Source organism: Parus major, chromosome Z (assembly GCF_001522545.3).
Source record: "Parus major isolate Abel chromosome Z, Parus_major1.1, whole genome shotgun sequence".
Classification (NCBI taxonomy): Eukaryota; Metazoa; Chordata; class Aves; order Passeriformes; family Paridae; genus Parus; species Parus major.
In genome coordinates this window covers 52,547,821-52,563,998 of record NC_031799.1, presented here as the reverse complement: position 1 = coordinate 52,563,998, position 16,178 = coordinate 52,547,821, and the positions used below count along the sequence as shown (strand labels likewise).

Genomic DNA, 16,178 nt, shown 5'->3' with positions numbered 1-16,178 from the left:
AATTCCTTGGATTGTATCAGATTTTCCACCTCAAAAGTAATTTCTCTTTCTCCTTTTCTCTCTCAAATGCTCCCAAAATATGTTAGTTACTGTTGACCAAACAGAAAACGTGACGTGCTTCAAAGCTTATCTTATAGACTATGTCTTAACATTCAACTAAAGGAAAAGAACACTCAGTTTACATCAAACTGAAATCCCTGAAGTAGTGCAGTCTCTCTCAGACTCTTCCTGAAATCTGTTGTTCTTGATATTATTGCATTTTCATATACAGTATTGACTAAGTATTTTTTTTGAGAAAAAAAAAGGCTTTGCAGGAATTCTTAAATATCCCAATGATGTTTTTATTATTTATTTAAACATACTTGTACATCACACAGAGCTTAAGAGCATGATTATAAAAAACAATCACTATCCCCCTTTTATGTTTTTTAAATCACAGAAGAGTTTAAGAGCTGAGCAACTTACGCAGAGGTGATAGCACTTAGATTTCTCTGAGGTCTTGACAATTCTATGTGTCTCTCAAATCCAATTCAAAGCAGAGAATGACAAATGTCACCAGGCACAGAGGCCCTATTAAAGTATCCCCATTTATCTTTCCAGAGTGCCTTTCTTTATCACATTATTTGATAGAGTTTCATGTACAGGTTTCAACTGCCCAAATATAATCTCCTCAGTCCATTTTGTGCTTCTCACAACACAGAGCAATCATAGGGCCCGTTTTTTCCCAAAACAAAGTCAGACCATCAGCAAAAGTCTATCAGATTGTGTAAGTATCAACATGTATATGTAAACAAAAGTCATCAGATCTTCGGTAAAGGCAATTTTTTTCCTTTAGTACAATAATGAACAGCTTTTGTGAGAAATGTAAAGAGCCAACATGTTCAGCACAATACCCCTGTGTAAGCCCTTCAGAGATTAAACTACAACATCAATGTCTGCTACAACAGTACTTATATATAGTCAATTGGCTCCATGATTAGGAAATAACATGGTTTATTGCAAACAGTAGACTTCAAAAAACAGGTGTTTCGAAGTCCAGTTTGTTATGATTTTATTTAAACAAAACATGAGTTAAATGTTTTCATGCAACATCTGCACTTAAGTATTAAATAATCATGACAAACAGAAGTAAAGAACGCACTAATTATAGACTTTGGTGAATATACAAAAAAACCTCAGCATTATAGTTTATACAAAGTAAAGAATATCTTCAATACTTCCCCAAAATACTGCAGCAGCTGAGACACAGTGATATGCCTTGCAAGGGCATAGGAATGTAATTTAGAAATCACGTGGGAACTACCCCTTTCCTTTAATTTCACAAACAAGACAAAAGCAACATTCAACTCCACACACTGATTTTTCAGGTTATGTCTATGCAGTACCTTGAGTTTTATCTGAACAGTAAAAGTTAGACATGTTTATTTAGTAAACAATTATGCAGTAAATCTCTATTACAATTCTTCCTTGGTATTACCTGGAGAAGCCATGTTATTTAAAAGTGGGCAGGTTTGGTACTTTTATACTGATGTCACCAATATTAATATTTCTTGGGATCTCTGGCAGATTCATATTCTTTACAGCTGAAACAGCCCGGGCTGGAGCTCCTGCTAAACCAGCCTGCATATAAAGTGAGGAAAAATGCAAGTCAGGCAAAGTTGGTCACAAGAAGATTCACCAGCAATATACACATCTAATTTTTCAAGTATTTCCATGGTTACACAATTAGAAAAACCACATGGTAATTGTGTTTGGAATGAAATGGGTTACTCAGAAATATTAAACCAGAAAGAGAAAACAGTTCACATACTCCTTTTTATATGGTAAAACATGTAATGTCAAATGGATGGAAAAGTATGAGAGGAAGGAACAGGAGGCTTATCCAAGCACATGTAATGTGCATGTTATAGAACTGACAGTCTTGAGGTGTTGAGTGTCCAATGTGCTGCCTTTGCCTCTTACCTATTCTAAAAGTTCACGTGGTTCACACTTGACTAACATTGGTTACAGATTCAGAAGAAGTAGCCTCAAAGTAACAAGGCGCTGAATGTCAGTCAAATCAATGGACACGGACACACACACACACACACACACACACGTGTGTATCTATATGCACATACAAATATATATATATATATACACACATGTATTTCAAGGTGGCTTAGACTAAGATGAAAAGGATAAACACCCTGCATTTGTGGGTGATAAAGAGCATGCAGATGCAGACAGATAATTTCTATGGACAAACTAGAATAATCTGTTGTCCCACAGTAACTAATTATACACTAACATATCTGCATCCCCTTGAGCATTACATAACAACACAATTATGCCAAATTAAACTATAAAATTAAATAGCACCTATTTTTTATTAAAGCCCTCTACTGCAGTCTCTTTGCACACAAAACTAGAGCCTTTCTGTATAAACATGCAAGTTTTACAATAGAGAATTACTGACTTGTGTTTAGTTGTGCCTTTAGATAACGTAGCTGCCAAGTTTACACATACACTGAGGTATACTATGGAATGCTAACCACTTACAGCTCAGAGGCCTGAAGACATACCAAAATTCATCTTTCCATATTGCTTCTGAAAACACCTATTCAAAACCTTGTTATTTTAAGAACTATTGAAACAAGACTAGTAAGTGTTACTACTATAACTGATGTTGTGAAAAAAACATGCTATTCATTTTAAGTACAGAAATGTTCCTCCTAAAAGTTCAGATTCTCTATGTAGATTTAGAATTTGAACTGTGGTTTTACTTCAGGCTTGCCACAAGAGTAAAAATAATTTTTATTTTTGCAAGGGAAAGAAAAAGGCACAGAAGATTTTCAAAAGAAGAGCACTTATTAGGAAAAAAAGACATCATATTCCAAATCCTCTGTGTATGTAAAAATAATTAACTTTTATTTTGATGTTTTAAAAGTAAGATCAAAAATATTCAAAATCAATAAAAATCACCATGTGAGTTCCACAACTACTAGTTTGAGTGTGGCGTCTTGCAGATCCAGTAAAAAGGAGCAATCTATGAGAAACAAAGCAAGATGCTAGGAACTGGTTTTTGAAAAAGACTAAACCTGTAGAAATGGAAGGTCTTTAGGTTTATCAAAGACTGAAGAAACCAGCCTATTTGCACATAAAGTATTTCTGAACAAGAAGTACAGCAAACGAAGGAAGAAAAACTTTGAGAAGTTTGTGTCATATTTGATTATTAAAAAGTGTTGGTATGTATATACCACTCCAAGTATAACCTTGGTTTTCACTGAGATCCATTACAAGTGTAGGGTAAAACTATCGAGGAGTATATCTGACTTCCACCGTGTCCATCTGGTCTACTACACAAAAGCAGAGAGACACCCCACACACAACCACAGAGCTGTATCTAGAGATACCAACTCTCCTTCTGGAAGGATATGAAAAAAAATATTTTCTCCCTTTTACTGCTCTCTTATAAGAAATAAACATGAAGTCAAGTTAATGTAAGATCTTTCACTTAAAATCCTACCTACTGTTCTTCTTTCTCTCTTCAGAAAAATAACCCAAGCCAAAATAAACCGATTAAAGTTTCTGATTTTGAACTAACCATCTATGTGGAAAGGCTAAAGCACCTCAAATCCCTATATTTTAGTCATGGGATGATTCCCAGAAGAAGACACAGAGACCAGAAAACTCTGAGTCATCTATTAACAGTATCTTCCCTGTCAAACCCTCCTCTGTGAGACATGCCAAAGTTGGGAAAAGAATGTGGGGGCAGAGAAAAAAGCTCAGAAAACTGAATCTCTAATGTAACCAGATTTACTCTCACTTTTGTCCTGACATAACCCAAATCATAAATTCTCAGAAGTACAGATTAACTAAAACTCAAAAGGTGCAAACAAGTATTTTTAAACCCTCTTTTTCCTTCATTTCCTTTAACATCACCAAGTCTATCAGGTCATTCAGTTCAGAGGCTTTTTCAATAGCAGTATATTCTTAAAGGGGAAAACCCGGACCTAACACTAGCAATATTAAGAAATGCAAGTATCCAAAATCTGCATCCTTGAATCTGCAATAAATTAAAGGAGCAGTATTAGACATTGCAATTTCTTTCTATTTATTAAAAAAAACAGCACACATAGCATGAAGATGCCCAACACTGTCCTTTTACATCTAAGATCTTGGAAGTGCTAATTTTAAATCAAGAGGTAACTACCAGCAAAGTCATATTGGATAAAGCAAAAAATGCTTTTAATCATTTAAATTCTATTTGCAGTAATGGAATAAAAATTCATTAAACAAAATGGGGCAATGTAAACTGTTTTCCATTGAGATGAAAATACTAATTAAAAGCAATGAATTATATAATTTACAACTGAAAGGGATACCAGAAAAATAAAGTAAGTAATGACATGGTAGCACATGCTTGGCAATTCAAAGGAGAGGTGTCTTCTGGGTGATTTGGATGGAGATTCTTTACATTAATTTAAGGGAAGTTATTTATTCTTAATGGAAAAATAACATTTTTAGTTTAACTGGTCATTATTTTTACCTACCTCCTACTATCCTCTTTATACAGACCTACAGTCCCTGCCTCCCGCCCCAATGGCATAGGATACAATGGAGACACAATTGAGAATTATTAAAAATACCACAATTGACACGACCACTGCCCTTCCACCCCACTACACAGTCACAGCTCCCAGCTTGGAGTCATGTTTCATGACAACCATTCTGGATCAAAATCAGTGAAGATCCCTGACAAAACTGCTGTGATTGTCAGATTACCTATTTTTTTTTACACACATTATCTTTCACTATCAGATGCAGGAGTAGAGATTTTCAAATTATTACATTCTCTTCTCCTGTAATCCTCTGTATTAAGCGGGTTTGTAGAATAGTGGATACATAAAATGCATAGCAGGATGCTATTTAGCACAATTAATGTCCACCCTACCAAGCACAATACAGTTACACAGCATTTCTAAGAGAGCAAACAGTTCACAAAAAATTGTCTAATGGATAAAGTGCCTGAAAAGCACATTAACTCCAAAGCTGGATAACGAATTAGCATGTTAGGCAGTGAACCAGTAGGTAGTCCTTCCATTTCTTTTCCCGGAAGTGAACTGTATTTACAAACACAAAAGTACAGCAAGTAAATACTTTCAGCCCCATGTGCTTTCAAGGCATTTTCTAGAGGCACCAGATTAATACTGCTTTCACTGTAATACTCAAGAAGTTACACCTGCCTTATTTATCATATAATTCAGCAGGTAAATTGGTGATGTGCAAAGAAAAAACTGTTTCACTTGAAAAAAAAAAACATGTAGCAAGCTTTAAACATGCAGTGAATGATGAATTGTCTATCACAGCAAGCAAATGACTGAAGCAAAGTGAAACTAAAACTTCTTAAGACATAATTAATGCAATTTCAGAAAGACAATATGAATTGCATACAGTTGGTATAACAATAAGCCAATACAACACAGTTTTGCTGCAGCTCCTTTGTACTCTCAAATTTCATTTCTTGTTGAAGGATGTTTAATGTTGAAATGCTGCATATTAAAATTTTAGGTTCCATTATTGCAAAAAATGCTTGTAAACATGTTCATATACTTCTAAAGAGCAATACTATATATGCAAAAAAGACACCATTTCATAGATTGAAATGGACACATTTAATAACAGGATTTTTTACTCTCCTGGTCCTAATCTATCATGTGAGAAACATAAGCTGCCATTAATTTACTTCGGTCATAATTAATCACTATAGAAATCGATTTTCTTTGTTCTTATCATCACCCTTTCTTAGAAAGCCCAACTGGTAACTTCATTTCAAAGTGATCCCAGCAACCTTGTTTTACTCTTTAAAAAGAAATGCAGATCATTTGGGAAAAGTCTCGCACATCACACAAACTGTTAATATGCATATACAAATAAAAATGTTCCAACTGTCATCCCAAATAACTCTACACAGAGCTAGCTAGCACTAAAATAAATATATAGAAAAAACACAGCCTACTGGAAAACAAAATAATGAAGGCTAACACTGCAAAATAAGCCACCCTTTTCCAGATACTTCAGAGGTATTAGGACCTCTCTGCTGCTGATATTTCACAGCAATGTTTTTTTCAGAACAAGTATGACTTCAAAGCAGCAGGGATATGAAATCATGAAAGGATGCAATACATAATATAAAGGAATGATCATGTCCCCTGCTCATGAGGTTAAATAAATGAACATAATTAGAGAAAAACCAAAATGAAGTCTGCAAGTATATCAAAATGAGGCCAAACAGATAAGAAGACTTAAGACATACTCTTAGAAATTTTAAGCACTTGAATCACAAAAGGAGTAATGGATGGGAATGATTAATTATTACTTTGTTTGTTTTTCATTGCCAGACCCAAAAATAAAAACAATATGTGTGAGCAGAACACAGAAAAGAAAAGTAGCTTTGGACAAAAAGAAAAACAAAAACAAAAAAACAAAACAAACCAAAAATCTGAACTCAAGCTCCCTAGTGCTACCAATGAAACACAGACTATATGTTACAAGTGTTAGTTAACATACTAGGTAGAGGAAGGCCACATCCTTGATGTTCTTCATGTGCTGTAGCATACCTCAAATTTAGGTTAAAATGTTGCATGTCACCAAAAAACTATTTCTAGCTAATGCTTTTACAACTCAGTGTTACTAAATCAAATTGCGGAGTTATAGTTGTTAAATCTTAACGGTATTGCAGTACACTATATCCTAGGAAGATCACATGAAATGTAAAGAGCAAAGCTACTCATAAATTAAATAAATTTCAACTGCTTAAGATTCCACCTGTTTAAAATACCTGCAATTTGAGTACACAGACTTAAAACAAGTGGAAATTAATTTTGAAGAATTGCCATTAACACTGATTGACATTCAAACTGTTGAGCTAAGCTAAATATTTCAAACAACAAATGCCAGGTGACATTGACCATAAACTGAATTTCAAACATACAATTTCCTTCTCCTTTTCCTATTCTTTGTTAACATTCATGTTCAGGGACTGCAGTTACCAGGATATCTTAGAGCAAAATCCAAACTTTCAGATTATACTGACAGCAAATGTACATCTGAAGTTGAGTGCATGCTGACAGCCCTTCTCATTCTATGTTCAACATACTTAAGGCTGGATGATCAACTTCAGAATTTCTACATCATCTTTACAAATTGCACTGATAATTTCGTTCTCTCTATACAGAACTATTTCAGTTGGTTTTGGTGGTGGGATTTTTAATGTTTCATTAAGTTAATTTTGGAATGTCTCTTTGCAAGCAGGTAAAATCACTTTTATCTGGAAATACTAAATGGTGAAGCAAAAGAGTTCACATTTTACATTTCACATATTTTAGATTATCAGGGACAAAATTCTTCCAACAAAGAAGTTATTTGCATAATATCATCATATCTTGTTATCTGTGTGTTCATATTTTATTGACAATAATTTAGCAGGGTTTTTGGCTAATATTCATGCAAGTTCATACTTCCTTGCTTCTTAACAATGATACAAAGAAAAGTTAAATTCTAAAATGCAGGAAGAGAAATAAAATAAAAAATATGATGTCAATGAAAAGCTAGTAAAATACACTATAGCCAATAAAAAGATGAGGGAACTACAAGAAACTAGCACAAAAAGTAGGCTACAAGGACTAGTATGGGTATTTTTACACATAATTTTTGAGTCTGGCCTACATAATTTATTGCCTTTGACATCATTTTGCTTTCCCTTTTTGTTAAAAGTACATTTTTTTCTAAAAGTCAGCAATACCTTTGTCTACCTGTCCTGTCTGGGAGACTGAAAGATAAAGGTCTGTAAGAGAGAAGAATGGAAAGAGCCAGAAAAGATCAGGAGGTTCAGAAAAAAAATGAGGCCCAACTTAAAAGTCTAAATCACACGCAGTTGAACACTCCAAATAGAGAAGAGGTAGCCCAGGTTTACCTATAATACTTCCAGAACCTCTGAATAAAATCCCCATGACCCCTCTCCCAAAGAATTCCCTCCCTTTATCACCATAATTCTTTGGTTTTAGGATTGACCAGAAACCAAATCACAGAACAACACTAAACTGAAAGGCAGGGAAATAAGGCATATAAGACAACATTGCTCACGGTACAAATAGTTTCCTTTGCAGCCCATCCAAACAATATTAGCTGAATCACAAATCAAAGCTAGGGACTCCCTTATACTGGTTTAATTAATCTCTGTTGAAAATATGAACAAATTCCTTGAGCTGATAACTTTGCTCAAATATATGTGAATTTAATAAATACATTCAGTCTTTTTCACTAAATTCTAACAGAAAGCCTGTTTAGAAACCTAGTGCAAAACTAAACAAATACCTGATACTAAATAGCTACATTTTGTATATTACTGAAAGCCAGATGGGCACAATACAAACGGAAGTATTTCTGAAAAGATAACCCAGTTACAGCTTTATTTGCTTCATTGTTTCAGCTATGAAAGAAAAGGCAATTTAACCTTAAGATAGTTGCTTTTTAAATGCAAGAGGTATGATGGTGGTCTAAAAGCCAAAGGGACTAAAGCAACAGTGTTGTGGGCACAGGTGGCACTCCTATAAACTAGGGACTACATCAATAATAATTTCTATTTTTTTTTTTTTTAATTAAAGGAAACTAAGAACATCCAATAGTTTTGATTTCTCAGTGACCAGAATTCAAAATTTATTAAGTTATTATTTATTTTTATTTACATGGATTTGCTTGTGTCTTGAAAATATGTTTTCAGGAAAGACATACTGAAAGATTTACAATCTTTATTAAAGAAGACAAAAGGAAAAGAAATAGCAATCAGGAAATCTCTGTGGATATACATGAAACAAATTATTAATGATGTAAGGAAATAACTACCAGGTATTGTGATGTATCTCAGCATTACAGTAACTGTTAAATTTGAAAATAGTCACTGAACTAAGGAAAAAGAAAGTGTTTATGGTGAGCAGACTGTGAAATGTTCTGCTTCATCCCAGTCACCAAGTGTTTTAATTTATCACTGCTACTTCTTTATCTTCTATAATTCACTGCTGAATGTAAAGGAACAAGTTTCTATTTGCTTTGCATATACTTCAAGTTCTATGTGTTTTTTTCAGATCATCTACCATCTACTTTTATACTAAAAGCTCTTAATAGAAAGAATGACCTACTGATGAACAATGGAAGACAGTGAGTATTGCTGCTGGGTGCACTGAATTGATGTGTTTCAGAAGACTAGTCAGAGATTAGTCCACAGTTGATTTGGTAAAAGAATTTAGATAATTAAATGCTTTCAGATAAAGCCAATACATACACAATACATGGTAGAACACAGCTGCTCGGGAAGTTCACTTTTTGGGAACACGGCTGATTTTCTATCAAATAAGGAAAAATGTATGTATACAGAAGTTATTCAAACATAGTAAAAACTTATGAGAATAACTCTGAATATTCATCTCTGTGATCAGTGCTTCATTCTGAGTGTGAGAAAAACATTAAAATTAACACTTTGGACATCTTCACAGTCTGCACAGAACCCTTTCAGATGTATATTCCTATGTACTGTGTAATATCATGCCTAGCTTTTTCTTGTTTTTCACGTGTTTGGGAGTTGTGCAAAACAATTAAATGTATTTAAATAATGGAGGTGGCACAGCTTGAGACTGCAGAATCAGAAGAACAGTACACGCTGTACCACAAAAAAAAAAAACCTGAAAAATTAATTTCTCTCTTTATTGCACTTCAGTTAGAACGAAGAAGTTCTCTAGGTCCTCTCCTAAAATGCCGTTTAGTTCATTTTTATGCCACCTGGAAGATTTCAGTCTACTCAGCTGACCTCACCTTGAGAAAGTCTCCAATTCAAGCAAAGGCTTGTTCAGAAACTTGGATACTACTGCTTTGATGTACTCTGTGGAATTACTCTCATCATTTAGAATCCAGCACAGACTTAGTTAACATTTATTAGCAGCGTTTTGGCTTACAAGGCACATATGGTGACATGAAAGGGACAGTAATATTCTGTATCAAATATAAAGTAGCTCTAATATCCTTTCTTGATCTAAATGTCTTTACTAAACACAAATTCAATAATTGTTGAATTGAAAAAGGATTCCCACAACTCATGTGTGATCCCTCACTCAGCCTGTTATGGGCAAATACAGAATATCATTTTCTCGTTCATTGAAGACCAAAGGCTCAGATTATCAAAATTTCTTAATTCATATTTACTTTGAAATGTTTAAAACTGGGCTTTAAATTCTATGTAGTTCATTTCAGTCCAATTTATTTTCTTGTATTGCAGTATTACTACTGCTATTTATTTCAGGTGCTTAGAAGCATACTATCAGATAGAAGTATGTAGTCTTTGAAGACACACCTTGTTTCTTTATCTAATTTTATCTAACTGATGAAGTCACTAGTCCAGCATAACCAGTAGGCTGGAAATAAAAGGTTTTCTATAAGAGAAACTTAGAGAACTACAGAAGTATCTTAATAGCAATGATGCACAATGCTGTTACATACAAAAAGCAAAATCTCATCAGCAGCGACTAAGCAGTTATTACTTATGATGAGAGGTACAACACCCTCAGATACACTGCAAATTTTTGGCACTATAAGCAGGCAGCTTACACTATTTATTTTGCTATGAAGGACTAAGAGTGTTATATAGCACGCATTTACTACAACCCTTTTTCCAGTTTAGAAACTACACACTGCATCACTCTTACCTCAGATTTCTCCAGTTTATTTTGAGCATCAATCTGAGTGACAATTTCATTCATATTGGTCTCCAAAACCATTCCACCCATGACCATTTCAGCCAATATATTATGGACCTAAAAGAGACCGAAAGAGAATTCAAAAATGCAAAATATCCTCCATACAATCTGGAAAGATAGTCTAGGTACCTCAATACAGGGAAACATGTATTCTGTAAGTCAGTTAATGTTAGCATTTAATCTAAAGCCAGTTGGGAACAAAGCTCATAATTTCATGTTTCTCTCTCCGGTAACTTCTTTGTTCACAGCTCTGTTACAAACTCATCTGCTCTACCACTCATCAATACTAAGCAACTTCCACTTTCCTCTTTCTTTGTTGTCATTTTCCATCCAATTTTTAAAGTTCGAAATAGCATCAACAGCAGTAACACCTCTAGGAAACAAGTCCTGCAAGACTAAACAAATTGCTCACAAGTAGATGTCTAAACGCTACTTTGGACTACAACTGAGAAGAAAAGAGATTCTGATGCTCACCCAGCACAGATCCCAAGATTTGGCTCAGAAGTAAAATTGACATTTGTGAGATACCTGATAAATATGGAGTCTTCAGCATCTACAGCTAAGACTGACAGCTAGGACTCAAACTGCAGGAGCACATAAACCAGCTGAGGACATTACTGAAACGGGTATGTTTAAATATCCCTCTTCCCTGAAGCCCTGACTTGAGGATGTCTCTTCCCTTGAAAGCCCTGGTTCATGAACCACTGCTTCAGAGTCTGCATTCAAAGTGTATTAAAGACTTGCTTCTGTTTTCTTTTCTTTTTTAAAAGGAGTTCTTCTGCACACTTACTAGTAAAAGTCCAGAGTTACCATGCAATGTATAATATTTTAATCCCATATTACTATTTAAATCTGAAGACAAGGAGCATTTTTCTACTTTTCAGAAATAAACATGTGGAATCTGGTATCTCAAAAGTGTAATTCTAACTACTAGTTTGGACACTGTCCCAGTTTCCCCACGGATCAAGGATAGAAGTAAATCTCAAATAACCCAGAGGTAGTACATCAAAATCCAACAGAGTTCTTGGTTTTGTGCCATACCTCAAAAACAAAGTTGAATTTGTTTCCCTGATAAATTTTCAGTGCATTTCTGTACAAATATTAAATTAATGAATCTAGAAAGGCTGAAAACAGCTCTTCTTCAGGCCCCTTTGGGCTCTTCCAAAACCTTTCTTTCTATATACTTCTCACTCCTTTGCCTCTCTAGAATATTTAACTTCTTTAACTATACCTTGGGTCATGCTTCTTACCTTTCTCTGAATATTTTTGTAATTTCAGGATTCAATAGTGAAGTCTAACACACAGTATTTAAAAACGTTCAAAGTACAGATGGCTTTAAAGAAACTTGTCTATTCTGTGTTGCCCCACTTTTCTTCTAAAGGGCATGGTTTTCTTCATAACAGCATATCATTAACTTTCATTGGTATCTGCATATGAAAGGAAGTCACTGCTTTGACTAAATAAATTATGCAACTATTGTAATCCATTGATTCCCTCCTCTTAAATATATATTTGCTTGTATGCAAGCAGCAGCAAGACAAAAATAAACAGTAACTGTTTTTCTTTTCAAATTGCAAATTCACTGCAAATATATATATTAAAAGTACAAATAGACACTATTGTCTCTATCTTTTCTTATTTAAAAAATCACAGATTATTTTCCTAATGAAACAACAACAAAAGCATCTTAAATAAAAACACATTAAGTAGCAATGAAGTGCAAAAGACACGCCAATAGTGTATTCAAAATAGTAGTTAAGTGAAGGACTGAAGGCACAACAAATGGACATCTTAAATTCCAAAAGGGATCTGACTGGTGAGAACACCAACTTTTTAAAAAACCTGAAACTGCTGTTTTGCAGTAACAATTCTGAAGTGTTTTTACAAAAATCAACAGTGTTTCCTATTTATGTTTGATGCACTCTCTAAAACCATGAAGAAGAATGTCTCAAGGAAGGAATGTATCAAGGAAAAATTCTCTCAAGAAAATTGGTCAAACGCATTTTCTTGTCTTCAAGAAATTTGATTCTGGATAGTTCACTGTTCTGGTTAGATAATAAGCTCTTGCAAGAGATCATGATACTCCCAGAGCTATTCCAATAGGTGCCAAAAACTCATGAAAAAACACAAAGTATTCCCTTACATCCCTAGCTGAATGCATTCTATTATTTTAGTTGTATAATAGCTTTCAGTGATGCCTTTTCCATCAGAAAGCATTAGACTCTTGGATTCAGTGTGGGAACCAGTGCAAGACTAAAACAAACCTGCACCTCCTCCTCACAAGACATGTAAAAATGTCCTGCTCCAGCTACAGCAAGTTTTTTTTTCTGCTTGTAATACAGATGATGTTTTAAAGGAGAAGTTAAATTCTCTCCTGTACAAACTACACTCCAATGACACCCCAAGTCCTCATCTGCTACAGCATATTAGAAATACACTCATTCCCATCTATATTCCACTCTCCAAAGGAATTTCTCATATTGTATCAATATTCTTGAATAAGCATCTGTCTTGGCTCCATGTTACTATAGTCACTGCTGAGTCCTGCATGATTATAAACACCTGATGAACATAAATATTTCCTTACAGAAATACCACATAAAATGTTACTAAGGAGGCAACAGCTGTTGAGATTACATAGTTTAACTATTCTACATTTCACATCACCTTTTTACAAGAAAAAAATGTTGGTTTAGGCAGCTCTCACAAAAGAATTGCAAGAAAGCAACCTCCCACAGCTCCATCAAGAAGTGAAGACACAAAACAGCTCTCATTCAAATAACTTAGCCAATCCTCACTTTTCTCAATACCAGACCAGACAAAATACAAATATTTCAAAGGTTTCACTCCAAATAGCACACACAGATAAGCACCCAATATAACTGTCAAGATCAAACAGGAGCAGTTGTTCTTTTTCCCTTCTGCACACTTGAAATATATTAACAAGCCAGGCCACAAATATCTGGCAAGAGAAAGTTCATACATTAACTGTGAAGGCTCAGTGCATTATGCTTCTTGACAAAGTTACCTTATCAGCACTTTAAAGACAATTTAGCAGTCTAAATTCTCACAGATGCATCTTCCTATTTTGTTCTCAGACCTAAAATAATACTGATGAACTTAAACTGGAAGGGGGAAAAAAAAAAGGAAGAATGGAGAGGACATCAAATTAGTCACAGCTGAACAACTAATACTACTGTACAGCTGGTGGCAGCCTTGCATTACTACAGAAGTTCATGTCTTTATATTGAATTATTTTGTTCATTTACACTCAAGTTAAAAATCACTGTACTGGTTAATGTCACAATCCAAGTTTTTTAACTCAAGGTTTCACTGACTTCTGTTGTGAAAATGGATTTTTACTAAAATATCTAATTAGTATTTACAGTTCCCATTCTTCTTAGAGTTTAAAAATTCTAGTCATTTAATAATTTAATGGGATTCTCAGCATATTTTTAGTAAAACAAATGAAACAGTTAACTTCTAATGTCCATTTGATATGTAATTTTAAACAAGGAATATAATCTCATATCCAATTAATGTAAAATAGTCTTTGAAGCACTTAAGTTCTCCACATATTATTAGAAATATTTTGTCTGTCAAGTTATGCTAAGCAATACTTTTTAATAAAACATGCTACAGAGCAACAGCTTGGAGTACGTATCAGCCAAAGCATTCTTCGGCTAAAGATCAAGCTCCTTTGCACAAAACAACTGCAGTACTTTCGTTCTTTAGGCTCAGAAGCCAATATATAAACCATTCATAAACTCTTCTGTACTTTAATCTGTTGTTTTGGAAATATCCAACATGTTCCACTCATGAAAACTAGTAGAAAACCTAATGACTTTTCTTGACCCAAGTACTGGTTAAACACTCTAGGTAACCTGCATTTCACTCTCTGGTCAAGGTGCAAGTGTTCCTTGCAAAAGAACTTTCTGATTTTGAAACAATCCGAGTCAGTCTGAAATAGTTCTTTCAGATACCTGTCTTGGTATTATTTTCACTCTACTTTTTCTATCTTACTTTTCTTTGGCATCTTTTGCTGCTGATGCAGAAAGATGTTCATAGATGGGGAAAGGTGACTGCGCAGAAAGCAACAGTAGGCACAAAATGCAACTGAAGGAATAAATTCTGTATATTAAATTCTCAGCATTTTATGTATTGCATCAAAAAACATCAAAGTCCTTTCAAATGAAAGGCGATGTTTATCTAAACTACATTAGTAAGTAAAACACTTGTTTCTTGTAGCTGGGGATATTCAAACAAGATTATTTCTAAATGCTTGAAAAAAGACAAAGTCTATTTGAGATTTTAAACATAAAGATCCACACAGCATTTAAATTACATGATCATAGCATATGAAAGGCACCTTCCAATCCTAACTGGAAAACACTTAACTTCAGTTCTGAGTTATATAAAACCTAACCATGAACAAAATTGAATACATTATTTCTTGAAGCACTTCCTACTCTAAGAATATTTAGATGTCTTAGGTTTTACAATTTTATGTACAGTATTACTATGGAAATCTCCTGTACTATTTTATTGTTCCTCAGAAAGGCATGTTCCCTAACAGCTTTCAAGTAAAAGAAGAAATATTTCAATAGAAACAATCTAGATTGCAGTGATATCATGGATATAACAGAATCATGGAATCAGTAAGGTTGGAAAACACCTCCAAGATCCTCAGGTCCAACCTTTGACCAAACACCATCTTGTCAATTAAGTGACATCACTAAGCCTCCAGTTGTTTCTTGAACACTTCTGGTTATGATGCCTCCACCACTCCCCAGGCAGTTCATTTCAATGCCTGACAACTCTTTCAAGGAAGAAATTTTTATTTATTCAAATAAATGTGTTTATTTGGGAGAAGTGACCAACTGCCATCCTGTTACAATGTCCTTTCAAGTGGTTGCAGAGGGCAGTGCTGCTCCCACTGAGCCTCCTCTCTCCAGCCTGAACATCCCTAGTTCTCTCAGCCACACTTCACAAGACTTACTCTCTAGACCCTTTACCACTTTGTTACCCTTCTCTGGAAAGTAAGACAGAGCTTAATACCAAGTATCAGCTGAACCAAACATTCACAAAAATATTACAGGATGTCATCACAGTACCTTGTCTACGTGGAAGATTAAATCCAGCTCACAGACATTTTCAAAACATTTGTCAAGTGTTTCCACAAATACCTGCAAAAAGGGAAAAAAAAGCACCAAAGGTCAATCTTTAACAAAAACTCTACAGTTCCATTAGGTGTGAGCTTTGAGAAAAACAAATACAGAAATTAAACACTGGTCAGATCTTAAGGCATTAAAGGCATCTACAGAAATTATGAGGTTAACATTATGTCAAAATATGTTATCTATGTAGAGGGCAAAACTGTATGCACAAGCC

At 34.5% G+C, this 16,178-nt stretch overlaps 1 protein-coding gene across 6 annotated transcripts in view; it reads right to left on the bottom strand.

Annotated features, from left to right (window-relative positions):
* Positions 1–320: 320 nt before the first annotated feature.
* Positions 321–16,178, bottom strand: part of AP3S1 (adaptor related protein complex 3 subunit sigma 1) — a 28,939-nt gene continuing 13,081 nt past the window's right edge. The window contains exons 4-7 of one of the 6 annotated variants that reach the window (XM_015652990.2): positions 15,902–15,973; positions 10,737–10,844; positions 7,787–7,828; positions 1,392–1,620 (exon numbers count right to left, since the gene is read on the bottom strand). In XM_015652990.2, the coding sequence (XP_015508476.1) occupies positions 7,793–7,828; positions 10,737–10,844; positions 15,902–15,973 (216 nt within the window). In that variant the 3' untranslated portion in view covers positions 1,392–1,620; positions 7,787–7,792. Of the gene's footprint in view, positions 1,621–2,889; positions 3,029–7,786; positions 7,829–8,775; positions 9,384–10,736; positions 10,845–15,901; positions 15,974–16,178 lie in introns of those variants that run through there. The other 5 variants (XM_015652989.2, XM_033520659.1, XM_033520657.1 and 2 more) reach the window with 5 other exon arrangements.